Here is a 15,070-nt window from a genome sequence, read left to right on the forward strand (position 1 = left end):
GCTCTCCATCTTTGAGTCAAAGATCGTGAGTTGGGTGTACAAAGATATAATCCTCAGCTACTGCCACATTCTTTTTTTGTTGTAGTGACGGACGTGACACGCACGTGTGTTGAGGGGTAAGATATGAATTGACGACTGGTGTGTTGTTGTCATGACTTTTGGATGATGCAATTATTTGAATAGAATGAAAGGTCATATAAAATTAATTTCTTATACAGATATGACAGTTCATGTATTTTCATAAATTATGTTGTTAACCATCGGTCAACCATATGCTATGTAGTGTAGATTAGTTCTAATCTTTAAATTACTTTTTCCTTTAGATCAGTTTGGTGTTTGAACTCGTCAGCAACAATGAATTCTGCACTAACGGCGAAGGAGATTCGTAATATATTTTTACAGTTTTTCATCAAGAAAAAACAACATGAATATGTCCATTCTTCATCAACAATCCCACTTGACGATCCCACTCTTCTTTTTGCTAATGCTGGCATGAACCAAGTAAGTTGTCAACCAATATTTAGACATGCAGAGTTTGAGGTAGCTTTAGTTTTTATTTAGGTTTTCAGTTTGTGTTCAGATCTCTAGGAAACATATGCTTGTAGACCTTTTTGATTTTAAAATATCAGGTATGGCCTCCTCTGCGAAGCATGTGACCTGTCGCGGTGGGGAGCTTGCGTGTCTCAATGATGCAGATAGCCGAGCCGCAGATGCAATCATATCGGATGGGTATCTGTTGAGAGACCAGACTAATGAATGGATCATCGAAAGGGGAGTAGCAGCCTTTCGGTAGTTGCAAGGGCGGCAGTCTAGATGATTGACTGATACGGCGTTGTGATAATACTCAACATGGCTTAACTGTGTTGATACTGCTACACGGCTGAAAGCAGTGGGAAACAACAGCCGTAACTAACTCCCGAGGACATGCAGCTCTCTCTGTATGAATGATGTACTGATGATGGCTTCCTCCCGGGTAAAATATTCCGGAAGTAAACAATCCCCCATTCGGATCTCCGGGTGGGGACTACACGAGAGGGGGCAATCATCAGGAAGATGGATACTGACGTTCTGCGAGTCGGAGCGTGGAATGTTAGAAGTTTGAATTGTTGTGGTAGGTTAGGGAATCTGAAAAGGGAGATGGATAGGCTAAAGTTAGATGTAGTTGGTATAAGTGAAGTGCGTTGGCAGGAAGAACAGGATTTTTGGTCAGGCGACTACCGAATTATCAACACAAAATCAAACAGGGTAAATGTAGGAGTTGGTTTAATAATGAATAAGAAAATAGGGCAGCGGGTAAGCTACTACGACCAGCATAGTGAAAGAATTATTGTTGTCAAGATAGACACCAAACCAATGCCCACCACAGTAGTGCAGGTCTATATGCCTACTAGTTCAGCGGATGATGAAGAAATCGAAAGAATATAAGAGGAGATAGAAGATTTAATACAATATGTAAAAGGTGACGAGAATCTAATTGTGATGGGAGACTGGAATGCAGTGGTAGGCCAAGGAAGAGAAGGTAGTACAGTAGGAGAATTTGGATTGGGACAAAGGAACGAAAGAGGCAGTCGGCTGGTTGAATTCTGCACTGATCATAATTTAGTCCTTGCCAATACTTGGTTCAAACACCACAAACGACGGCTGTATACGTGGACGAGACTTGGAGACACTGGAAGGTATCAAATAGACTTCATTATGATTTGGCAGAGATTCAGAAACCAGGCGTTGGATTGCAAGACTTTCCCAGGAGCAGACGTGGACTCTGACCACAACTTGTTGGTCATGAAATGCCATCTGAAGTTGAAGAAATTGAAGAAAGGAAAGAATGCAAAAAGATGGGATCTAGACAAGTTTAAAGAAAAGAGTGTGAGGAATTGTTTCAAGGAACATGTTGCACAAAGACTAAATGAAAAGGCTGAAGGAAACACTATAGAGGAAGAGTGGAGAGTCATGAAAAATGAAGTCAGTAGGGCTGCTGAAGAAATGTTAGGAAGGAAGAAAAGATCAACTAAGAATCAGTGGATAACTCAGGAGATACTAGACCTGATTGATGAACGATGAAAATACAAGAATGCTAGAAATGAAGAGGGCAGAAAATAATACAGGCGATTAGAGAATCAAGTGGATAGTAAGTGCGAGGTAGCTAAGAAATAATGGCTGAAGGAGAAGTGCAAGGATGTCGAAGGCTGTATGGTCCTGGGAAAGGTAGATTCTGCATACAGCAAAATCAAGGAAACCTTTGGAGAAAGGAAATCTAGGTGTATGGATATTAAGAGGTCAGATGGAAAGCCACTTCTAGGGAAAGATGGCAGGAGCATATCCAACAGTTGTATCAAGGTAAAGATGTAGATAATTTGGTTCTGGAACATGAAGAGGCTGTTGATGCTGATGAAATGGGAGACCCAATTTTCAGGTCAGAGTTTGACAGAGCTGTGAGTGACCTAAATAGGAACAAAGCACCTGGAATTGATGACATTTCCTCTGAATTAATGACTGCCTTAGGAGAAACCAGCATGGCAAGGTTATTTCATTTTAGTGTGCAAGATGTATGAGAAAGGAGAAGTCCCATCCGATTTTCGGCAGAATGTTGCTATACCTATTCCCAAGAAAGCCGGTGCTGACAGGTGTGAAAACTACCGCACCATTAGTTTAGTATCTCATGCCAGCAAAATTTTAACACGTATTATTTACAGAAGAATGGAAAAACAAATTGAAGCTGAGTTGGGAGATCAATTTGGCTTCAGAAGAAATGTAGGAACACGTGAAGCAATCCTGACTTTATGTCTGATCTTAGAGGATCGAATCAAGAAGGACAAGCCCACGTACATGGCATTCGTAGATCTAGAAAAGGCATTCGATAATGTTGATTGGACCAAGCTATTTATGATTCTGAAGATGATAGGGATCAGATACCGAGAACGAAGAATTATCTACAATCTGTATAAAAATCAGTCTGCAGTGATAAGAATCGAGTGCTTTGAAAAAGAAGCAGCAATCCAGAAAGGAGTGAGGCAAGGCTGCAGTTTGTCCCCTCTCCTTTTCAGTGTTTACATAGAACAGGCAGTAAAGGAAATCAAAGAGAAATTTGGAAAGGGAATCACAGTCCAGGGAGAGGAAATCAAAACCTTGAGATTTGCCGATGATATTGTTATTTTATCTGAGACTGCAGAAGATCTGGAAGTTGCTGAATGGTATGGATGAAATCTTGGGTAAGGAGTACAAGATGAAAATAAATAAGTCCAAAACAAAAGTAATGGAGTGCAGTCGAACGAAGGCAGGTGATGTAGGAAATATTAGATTAGGAAATTAAGTCTTAAAGGATGTAGATGAATATTGTTACTTGGGTAGTAAAATAACTAACGATGGCAGCAGTAAGGAGGACATAAAATGCAGACTAGCACAAGCAAGGAAGAGCTTTCTTAAGAAAAGAGAATTGCTCACTTCAAACATTGATATCTGAATTAGAAAGATGTTTTTGAAGACTTTCGTGTGGAGCATGGCATTATATGGAAGTGAAACATGGACGATAACTAGCTCAGAAAGAAAGAGAATAGAAGCTTTTGAAATGTGGTGTTTCAGAAGAATGTTGAAGGTGAGATGGATAGATCGAATCACGAATGAAGAGATACTGAATCGAATTGGTGAGGAGATCGATTTGGCTAAATTTGACGAGAAGAAGAGATAGGATGATAGGACACATCTTAAGACACCCAGGACTTGTTCAGTTGGTTTTTGAAGGAAGTGTAGGTGGTAAGAATGGTTGGGGTAGACCAAGGTATGAATATGACAAGCAGATTAGAGCAGATGTAGGATGCAATAGTTACATAGAAATGAAAAGGTTAGCACAGGATAGGTTGGCATGGAGAGCTGCATCAAACCAGTCTATGGACTGATGACTCAACAACAATCAGGTAAGGAAAGTGAAGGGGTAAAAAAAAAGGGCAGTGAGAGCTAGCTCTCCACACAATTCTTTTCTCTTACCTCTCCTTGTCCATTTTGTCATTTTTTTTGGAATTCATTAAAAATTAATTAATGTCTTGAATATTTCACTTGAAGTTTTAATTGCTTCCAATTTTTCTGTAATATTGTTTGGCAATTATTTTGTGATGTTTTTTGCTGTAATTGTGTCCCAGCTCATGAACCATGGGCAAAGTCTGAGTGGATTAGTAAGAGGTCCTAAGAGTCAGTGTAGGAAATAGGAGAGGGCATTTAGGACATTCTGAGTCATGGCCAACCGTGTGTTCACTCGGCTAGAACTGTAAAATCCACTGGAGTTCCCTAACCCTTTAAAGGAGAGATTCTCATTGGGGGTATGTGTATTATCTGCGCACTTTTTAGTGATAGATTTACACCCTAGTGCTGAAGCGGTCGACTTTGGTTATCTTCGAGATTCGTATTGGCAACCTTTGAAACACAAACTAAGAATCGCTTGTCATCGCTGTGCGCCATCTGGCGTACACTTTAAGTACTCGTACTGTTGTTGTTTACACAGCAAAGCCACACTATAGAATTCATGCTAGGAACACGTTTCGTAACGGGAAATGTTATATAGTATTAAATATTGTGTGTGTGTGACACAGTTGTTTGCTTAAAATAATAAAGGTTTATAAAATTCATATCGATCGATCATATTATCGATTCAATTCAGATTTCATTTCCATTCAGTTGGCAGTATTAACGGAACCCTTCTTACTTCTCCAACGAGTACAAAAATCTATCACTAAAAAGTGCGCGGATAATAAGTGTGTTAGCATCCTGCTTCAAAGAATTTACTGAGATCAGAGTATCCAAGTCCCACTTCCACTTGTCTGACGGACTCCTTGGGGAACAACTTGTTGAACAGAAATTCATTGGGAATGGTGCTTTAAGAAAGTAGAACTGGCTGAGTCAGCAAAGAGAATGTGCGTGGGCGTGTCAGGAGTCAAAAATAGTATAGGGTAAGGTGAGATAATGAGGAGGAGATGGATTAAAAATGAGCGAATGGGTATATTTAGCAGTTGAAGGAATTAGAGCGAGAATCTTTTCAGTGTATTCATGATGTGAAGGTGACAGTAAAGTTGACGAGTTTTATGAAGCTCTGAGTGAGATCATAGTCGGGGTCAACAGCAAGGATAGGGTAGTGTTAATGTGTGATTTCACTGCAAGAGTTGGAAATAGAACTGAAGGATATGAGAATGTGATGGAAGCTAATAGGAATGGAAAGTAGTTACTGCAGGTATTCTGGTTTTTTGTTGAAGGAATAGAACAGGATTTATAGGCCTAGGACAGAAAAAGTGAAATCTGTCTGCAGGAGAATAAGGGTAGAGAACCTCCAGGACAAGGAAATTTGACAGTAGTACATGGATATGATTAGTGGAAAGTTCTCAACATTAGACAATAAGCAGGTTCAGGATATTGAAAGAGATTGGGTGCCATATACTGAAGCTGTAGTAGAAACAGCAATAGAATGCCTACAAACCACTGTGAGTGAAGATGGGAAAAAGTGTATTTGTAATGGAAAGCATCTTTTAAACATAAAGAGAAGGCGTATCAAAATTGCTCCAAACAAGGACTGATACAGATAGGTATTTGTATGTTGATGAAAGAAGCAAAGGAAAACAAATAAGTGTTGAATCCAAGGAGAAGTAACGGGAAAGATTTCAGTAATTACCTGGAAAGGCTTGGTTGGGCAGCGGAGAAACTGGACAGATACACCTGAGCCTAACAGTTAGCACTATTAGTAGCTGTCCTTGCCGGCGCAGGTTCAATTACCGGTACTGGGAAAAGTTTAAGATTGAAAGGAGGGCTGGGTGCACACAACTCACCTGCATTAGGGGTGTGCTGGGAGCTGCACTACCTTGTGATGAGGATACCAATGTACATTTTTAATTGAACAGGTGGAAGAAATAATTTTAAAATCGTTATGTAAAAGGACATCTTTCTGTTGATGTCGTGAACAACAGAGCTCATTGGGAAGAGGACAGTATCGGTATAATTACTGTATGCTTGAAGTTGAAAGGATGGTAACTAAACTCATGGTTGCCATAAGACCTGTAAAGTAAAGTAAAAAGTAAATAAAATCTATTGTCCTAATAAAGCAGGACTAGATGAAATTAGGCCTGAAATGTTGAAATATAATGGGGAGGGACAGGGATGAATTGGCTTCGCAGAATAATAAGATTAGCAAGGAATGTTGGTATGATACCTTCTGGTTGGATGTAGCTATCTATAAGCAAGGGAACAGGAAGTATTGCTACAACTATTAGGGTATTTGATTGATCAGTATATCAGGCAAGGTGTTCCTGTGCATTTTGGAAGCAAGAGTGTAATCAGTGGTTGAGGGCAAGTTCGATGAAAACCAGTGTGGTTTCAGACCACTGAGGGGCTGCCAGGATCAGATTTTCGGTTTCTGTGAGGTAACTGAAAAATACTACGAGAGCAATAGAGAGTTTAAGACTAAGTTTCATGGACCTAGAGAAGGCATATGGCAGAGTACCGAGGGAAAATATGTTAGCTGTACTGGGGGATTATGGGATTAAGTATAGATTATGAAACCGTTTATGTTGACAATAGGGCTACAGTGAAGATGGATGTTAGAATGAGTTCTTGGTTGAGGGTACTTACAGGGGTTAGGCAAGGTGTAATCTTTCACCTTTGCTGTTACTGTATGGGAGTGAAAACCGGGTGGACTCACGATATCTTATTCATATATTAGAAGTAACAGACATGAAAGTAGCAAGAATGATCGTTACAAATCAGTGGGATCATTGGCAGGGTATGCATAAACCGGCTTTGATGGTGAGGTCATGTGAGGCGTATTACTTATTTTGATGGAAAAACCAAACCACAGTTACGTGAATAATGTTGATCCATGAAATATCACTGAAATATTTGTCAGAAATGGAAGATAATAATTGCTTTTACTCAAAGTCTCAAATCGGAGGTTGATTAAGAAATAATCCGAAATATTTTATTTTAGAGAATACATATTTTACTGGCTTACAACTACTATTTCTGCTATGTCGCAGCGCTTCCGTAAGTGTTTTATTTGTCTAACACTGTCGTATGTGATGTCTTTGCTCACTGACGTTCTTTGGTATCGTTTTATTGATTTTTCTCATTCGATGTAATTTGATAATTAAACGGTTTATTGGTCCAGGGATCATGCTATTTTCCTTTAAAAATATATACGTATGTATTGGTCCAGGGATCATGCCTTTTTTTCTTTCAACAAAATACCCTCGCTGGGTATTTGGAAAAATAAAAAAGAGTATTCACAGACATAGCACTCCCGTTCATCGGTGCCAGCCCTGGACCTCACTTTGTTCTAGCGCCTGACACTCGGGAGCCGTCATCGGCCAAGTTCGTGCATGATCATCGTAGCAGGATATTTAGCCACTGCACTCTCCCACTGAGTTTTTCAGAACTTATGATTTTCACTTTCCTCGAGTTCAGAGTGTGCTGTGAACAGAATTACGGGCTCGGTGATATAATTGAACCCCCACAATGCTATCGTGTATGCAATTTATAATCGGTTCTAACGCTACTTGGTACACATTCATTATTTCTAACACCTTAAAGAGAAACTAAGTCGCTAATATTATTATGAAACATTTACATCTACTCACAAATATTAATATTATATTTGTATCTTTATGATAGAGGCCCATGTCAAATTGTAGCTGAAGAAGTGACTTGTACTTCTTCACTTGAATGATTCTTCTTGAAATGACGACTCAAGTTTTCCTATAATTAAAGGATGTAGAGCATACAGTACTGACATACGGAGCCCACAAAATTATTCACAACTACTTTAGAATTAAATAAGTAATTAAGTAATAATTTCACTGAAAATTCTCAAAGAAAGTACTAAAGTCCTGTGGTCAGTATCCAGTATTCGGGAGATAGTAGGTTCGAACCCCACTGTTGGCAGCCCTGAAAATGGTTTTCCGTGGTTTCCCATTTTCACACCAGGCAAATGCTGGGCTTAATTAAGGCCACGGCCGCTTCCTTCCCACTCCTAGCCCTTCCCTGTCCCATCGTTGCCATAAGACCTATATGTGTCGGTGCGACGTAAAGCAACTAGCAAAAAAAAAAAAAAAAAAAAAAACTCAAGTCCACGTTTTAACAAAGTTCACCTCATTAGCGCAAGCTACAGGTTACTGTTTGAAAGCATCTTTTCACGCGGGATCTTTGAGAATGCATACACTACAAGAAATAAAAGATAGTCTTGTCTATAATAAAAGGAAGCACTGGGAGAACATACTGGGCACACAAAGTTATTGACTATTTTAGAGTTAAATAATACACTAGTTTAATTGGTTTCACTTCAAGATTCGCAAGTAATCAAAGGTAAGCGGGACCTGTGACGACACGATGCGTTCGGCACCATGAGCCGAGTGACAGCGAATATAGCCGATGACAGCTCCTGAGTGTCAGGTGCTAGACAGAAGTCTCGACCTTAAGAAAGAAACAAAAGACGGCGCGAGCAGCGGAATGCAACATAATGGAGTCCCTTTTACAGCCCGTAAGTACGTGTACATATTTCTCGCTAGTAACAATGGTATTTCTTAATCAACCTCCGATTTGAGGCTTTATTTGAGTAAAATCAATTACTATCTTCCATTTGTCACAAATATTACAGTGATATTTCGTGGATAAACATCATTCACATAACCCCAAACCACTTCTATTAATCCTAATTAGGCGAGACTGACACTTGAATTTTCAACTTCTCTCAAACAGCTCATGCATTGCTCACATGCTATTTTCCGCTCAATTTGAAGCATGACAAAACCAGCAATGTATTTCACGGTCTGAGATGAAAATTCACTGATATATCACTTCGAAAAGTTCCTTGAAATAATGATGACTCGATTCAGTGACACTTTCCGTGCCAAATTCAGTGCTGTCAAAGCGTGGCATCAAAGAATTTATTCCATCGGCTGGATCCTTCTTCATTGTGAAAGTCAAAATAGGGATGTCCTCTAGGTCTACGCAGTTCGATCTTCTCGGTGCATGGGGTTTGTAAATCAGTATTTTTTTGAAAGCTGAAATGAACTGTTTAGCTGTAGGGTTGTTATTTGGATCCAAATTGAGAATGGAGGTATCCAAAAAAAAAAAAAAAAAATGTCGGTATGATCTTGGCTCACGTCATAAAGTGGCATGTACTTGAGCATTGTTTCAAAATGCTCAGATAATCGTACATCTCAATAGCAGTGTGCATACATACTCTAAACCCAAGAAATCCAGTTTTTTGATACCTGCTTGGCCATTTTTGTAATGAGACAAAGTCTCTTAGTGCATTGGCACTGCTGGTGGCTCCAATTAGCCTACGCAGTGGCCTCCACGGTATGCACTAGCCAGCGTATTGGTAGGTGTGCTAGGTACCAACTGATGAGCCCACCCTAGCACACGAGGGCGAAACGCTGGCAACCAAGAATAAGTTAGCTGGAAAATTTATAATTTCCAATAACAGACCATTTATATTGGTATTATAAATTTATTCATTCAGGACAAATATTTCAGATTCCCTATGGGAATATCAAGGCACGATGTTTCGGAAAGTTTAGAAGTTCAGTACGCAAACCTTTTCTTGAGCCCTGAGCTCCATAGTGCTGAATGGGTTCGCGTACCGTAATAAGGTCAGCACTTTTTTTTTTTAGAATGACACTATTTACTACATACGTAAATCACAGATGGATACAATGAAAGCAATAGACATGGAGATTATAATCGTGGTGTGTTAGAATGGATAAAGAAACCGTAGTGTGTAGGTGGCACTACTTGATGGTGGCTCAGCCAGAGTCATAGGAATATATATATTCTCAACACCCCCTCTCGAAGGCTGAACCAGCTTCAACGTTTCAGTCTTCTGACACCGAGACATTTTGGTGCTTCTAGTGCTTATCCTTTGTTAGTCCCTTGGTTAATATGTCTACAGGCATCTTCTCAGTTGACAGGTATTTGAGATGAAAGTCCCCAAATGAAAGAACCTCTCGTACAGAATGATGTCACATATCAACGTGATTAGTCCGAGAGCGGAAAACTGGATTTCCTGCAAGCTCTGAGCTCCATTGTTGTCATTATACATCTGTACAGTCGAATATAGTAATCGCCACGTAAGGCCAAACACTAAATGGTAAATTTTGCCGTCCATTTTTTTTTTTAATGGCTCATCATTGCTGCCAACATGACTAGTTACATATTAAAATCGCCAGACGTAACTGTAACAAACCAACCTCGATGTAAGTATCGATAATGAACGTTCCCTCACCCCAGTAACTGATAAAAGTTAAGATGAAATAAATCAAGATATTCATAATTCAGCCGGTTTCCACGTTCAATGAGGAATTAAGGAAATAAACACACTTTCTCACTCAGGCCTACTCAAATTGATGTTACATATTTCTGGCTTTATTTTGATATACATTATTATAACCATATTCTTGAAAAGATGGGTGTTTTAAATGATACAATCTATATATATAAAGTAAGAGTTTTGTCTGTACATTGCTCAGAAATGAAAAAGGATGGTATTTCTGTATCGGTCGTGTCCATAGTAAGAAGGAAATGCACTTTTTAATTTTCCATAATTTCCGTATGTATGTATATGCATCACGAGAAAATGGCTGGAGAGAATTTAATGAAAATCGGTGTGTAAAGTCCGGGAATAGACCGCTACAATCTAGGCCTTAAATAATCTTATTCACGCTGGGGAGTGGTAGTTTAGGGAAAGGTCTAAAATTTATTTCTCACATATTTATGTTATTAATGGTCCTATGTTAATGAAAATCGGTATGTAAAGTCCAGAAGTAGGTCGTTACAATCTAGGCCATAACTAATCTTATTCACGCTGAGAGAAATGGTAGTTTAGGGGAAGGCCTAAAATTTAATTCTCAAATATTTATTAGTGGACCTATCTTAATGAAAATTGTAATTTTCAAATATTTGTTATTAGTGGTCCTGTCTTAATGAAAATTGGTATGTAAAGTCCGGGAATAAGTCGCTACAATCTAGGCTATAAATAATCGTATTCACGCTGAGAGAAATGGTAGTTTAAGGGAAGGCCTAAAATTTAATTCTCAAATATTTATGTTATTAGAGGTCCTATCTTAATGAAAATTGGTATGAAAAGTTGGGGAATAAGACGGTACAATCTAGGCTAAAAAATAATTTTATTAACGCTGAGTGAAATGGTAGTTTAGAGGAAGGCCTAAAATTTGTCTCAAATATATGTGTTATTAGTGGTCCTATCGACAAATACTACATAACTAAAGTTATATAGCATTAAATTTCCGATCATTTATGTTTCCTACGCTTTTACCGTACCGGCTATGATAAGAGATATTCATGATTTTGGATTTTTGTTGCTAAGTCCATACCAGGGCCGAGTCATGAGAAAATGGGTAAACAGAATTAAATGAAAATCTGTATATAATACAAGACAGAACAACTTTCAGAAGATTGACACAAAATTTCAATGGTTTCCAGAAGGAAAAGAGGTAAGGTAATAACATCTGGACACAAGAGAGGAGGAAACAGCGAAGTGAAAGGATGAACTATTGGAAGTCAAGAAAAGAAGGATTAAGATGAATGCACAGGGTTACATTCTGTGGTCCCTAGATGGCCAAAATTGAAGAAAGGAGAAGAAAATCGGTATGTAAAGTTGGGGAATAAGGAACTACAGTCTACTCTATAAATAATTTTGTAAGACGTCCTAATATCACAGAGTTGAAAGGAAACTAAATGTGAAGGCCTACAATACAGAAAGCTCACAACACTGATCAACAATAACGTTACATTGACCATTGTTTGTTGTGATGTGCTTTGTCTCTCTGTTGCCACTCATCTCCGATAGATAAGATTACTGCTATATAGACAGTATTTCTTTCTTAATTTGCTTTACGTCACACCAACACGGATAGGTCTGATGGCGACGATGGGATAGGAAAGGGCTAGGAGTGGGTAGGAAGCGGCCCTGGCCTTACGGTACAGCTCCAGCATTTGCCTGCTGTGAAAATGGGAGACCACGGAAAATCATCATCAGGGCTGTTGACAGTGGGGTTCGAACCCACTACCTCCCAGGTACAAGCTCACAGCTGCGCGCCCCTAATAACACGGCCAACTCGACCATTCGACCGAGTATAACAGCCTGTCTGAATGTTGGCGGGAAGTAGCTGGGGAGATAGTTAACTTTCTTCTTTAGCATGCCATTCCTTGGTTCATAAATTTTTTGATACTACTGGTACGTAACAAACTGGTTCATCATAGCATGCAAACTATTCAATTCCTACTCTGAGGCACTGATTGGAATGAGCAGTGTACATATTTAACGGAATAGTGGCAGAGGAGTGTTCAAGGCTGTCTGTGGCCTGTTCATTCCAGCACTGAAACTTTGGGCTGTTAGATAGGCACCGTAGAACTGTTCCTTAAAAATGAGAAAATGTGCAGTTTTTCATTTGATCAAGTATTTTAAATGATAACACTGCTTTTAATCGCTACATTCCTACTGACATTCTTGTAACGACCTAAGTTGACTTCAGTTAGGGAAACCACAAAGACAGTCTTTCTGAGAATCCCGTAGCGAAGCACGGGTACATCAGCTAGTTTATTTAATAAGTCTTTGCAGTATGATTTTCAAAAGTTCCAGAAATTACTTAGTGCCTTTCCTTTCTTTTGTGCAAACATTTTCTTCAATAACCAGTAATGGAGAGAGATTATTGGGCATATTTTCAGTTTGCAGGTTTGTTATATCTTTAAGCTTATCCAGGAAACATATAGGAGAACTAACGTGCTAAGCTATGTGAACGGAAATTAGGTCAGCTTTTAAGCTCACTGCGGAATTGAGAATAATGTTATTAGTTCTACTAACTACTTCCATGTTTTTCATAAACGCCGAGGTGCCAGAATATCGTCCTGCAAGAGTTCTTTTACGTACCGGTAGGTCTACAGACATGAGACTGGCGTATGTGAGCACCTTCAAATACTGCTCGATTCGAACCCACCAACCTGAGCTATACCATCTGAGTTAGTCATACATTCTCTCCTGCACTTGCTTAAATTAATTCTAAACCTTACCTGCCTTTATTTTGATGTACGCATTACTATAACCGATTTCTTAAAGAGAGGGGGAAGGGGAACAGAGAGAACTGGATTGTATATTTTGTTGCAATTTCCATAAGTTCAAAGACTTACCATGTAGGACCTATCTGTCCTTTTTGCTTGGATGTTGTTTTATTCTTCTTCCTTCTTCAGTAAGCAGTAGGGGATGGGAGGCCATTTTAAACATATTTTTAGCTTGCAAGTTGGTGTATCTCAAGCTTACCACATTAGGGAAACCCAGGAAATGTACAGGGGCACTAATGAGTCAAAACTTATTACCAGATTTTTATATATATTGGCTTAAATCACATTGATTGAAGACAGGTTGTAAGGCAAGCATGGGACAGGAAAGAGGGCTATGACTTACATGAAAGGAAGCAATTGTTGCCTTGATAGAGGTAGAGCCACAGCATTAGCCTGAAGTAAAAATGAGGGAACCACAAAAAAAAAACAAAAAAAAAAACCCACAACTCAGATCTGCCGACAGTGGGGTTCGATCCACCATCTCCCAAAAGCAAGCTCACAGCAATGAGATCAAACTGCACAGCCAATTCACTCAGTTTCTTGTGACACGCAATACCACATGAACACAATAGAACTCATCCACAGGCCATACTCAAACTATAACATATGAAGCTCTGTGTTTCAAAGTTATGTGGATTTCAACACAACTTTAACACACACGCGGGTGCTCCTGGCAACGTTGTAATTGTGGCCGCTGTCTCTTTCCATTAACGGCCTCTCAGGTCATGCTGGATTGGTCGGCTCCATGCTCCCTGCTTCCCCTGACAGTGTGTAGGCCGCCTGCCATCAGAGCAGAAAAGACCTATAGTACCATCAAGTGGGGAACACCATGGGTCGCCTTTACTTGCGAGTAGTACCACTATGTTATGTACACAATAGGTTGTGATTAGTAGCAGGAGAAGGTGAGCCTGTACAGGTTTTCCCGTACCTGTGATTAGTACCATTGTGAGAAACACCACGGGTCTGGGCATTGCCTGTGATTAGTACCACTATATGAGTGACACTGTGGGAGAAGTTATTTTGTTCATGATGACGAACTGGCTGTATATTTTAATAGTTTAAGTGAAGAAGAGGATGGTGAAGACTCGGATGAGGAATAATTTCCTCCAACAAGTGAGGAAGGAGAAAGTGTTATTGGGAGTGATAACAGTGATTTTCCTCTAAACACCCGACCATGTGCTCATTGTCTGAGTGTAAACAGTGAAAGTGGTAATGATCGTCTGAGTGACAGTACTGATGATGACGACGGCTGTAACAATATCCAACAGCAATAATTTCCTGTTTTCTGTGAAATTCAGTTAGGTCAAGATACAAAATACCAACCCTCATCCGATTATTGTGGTACTCCTGGCCCGAGACATGCCTCTTCGTCAGATGCAAAACCTATAGCGTATTATTATTTTATTTTTCATGACTCAGTTATGGAACCTCATAACTGCAGAGACAGATATGAGAAGTCATGTCTTGTCACCACATTCCAGAGCATAGCAGTGGCGTCCGGTTGCACTGACTGAAATGAAGACTTTCATTGCTGTTTTGTTGGAAATGGGTAAAACTCAAAGGCCGAGCATATTTTCTTATTGGGTCAAAAACTCCCATTATATTCCATGGTTTGGAAATATGTTCTCAAGAAACAGATTCCAATTGATCTTGAGATGCTTTCATCTTGTGAACAATGATTATCTATCACCATCTGGTCACTCTGACTACAACCCATGTGCCAGGTTCAAACCCATTGTTGAACATGCCAATTGTGTATTACGATACCATTGCACATAACTCTTAAACTACTCAAGATAAAAATGTGAAACTGTACATGTTTATTCATCTGAAATAGGACATTTCAAGGAAGTCATCAATATGTATCATTGAGTTGAATTTTCTGATTTTTTCTGTTTTGTTTCCAATTTTTAAATTTTGGTGAAAATTGTTTGGAAAGTATTTTGTTTCAAAATACCCAAGA

At 39.3% G+C, this 15,070-nt stretch overlaps 1 protein-coding gene and 1 pseudogene across 1 annotated transcript in view; both read left to right on the plus strand.

Moving 5' to 3' along the window:
- Positions 1–78: 78 nt before the first annotated feature.
- AlaRS (alanine--tRNA ligase, cytoplasmic) overlaps positions 79–15,070 on the plus strand; it is a 449,485-nt gene continuing 434,493 nt past the window's right edge. Inside the window, exons 1-2 of the mRNA XM_067150816.2 lie at positions 79–116; positions 324–501. Coding sequence (XP_067006917.2) covers positions 355–501 — 147 coding nt within the window. The 5' untranslated portion in view covers positions 79–116; positions 324–354. The remainder of the gene's footprint in view (positions 117–323; positions 502–15,070) is intronic.
- The window catches only part of LOC137501513 (craniofacial development protein 2-like), a 28,817-nt pseudogene continuing 15,127 nt past the window's right edge, over positions 1,381–15,070 (plus strand).

The sequence above is a fragment of the Anabrus simplex genome, chromosome 7 (assembly GCF_040414725.1).
Source record: "Anabrus simplex isolate iqAnaSimp1 chromosome 7, ASM4041472v1, whole genome shotgun sequence".
In the NCBI taxonomy this organism is placed as follows: Eukaryota; Metazoa; Arthropoda; class Insecta; order Orthoptera; family Tettigoniidae; genus Anabrus; species Anabrus simplex.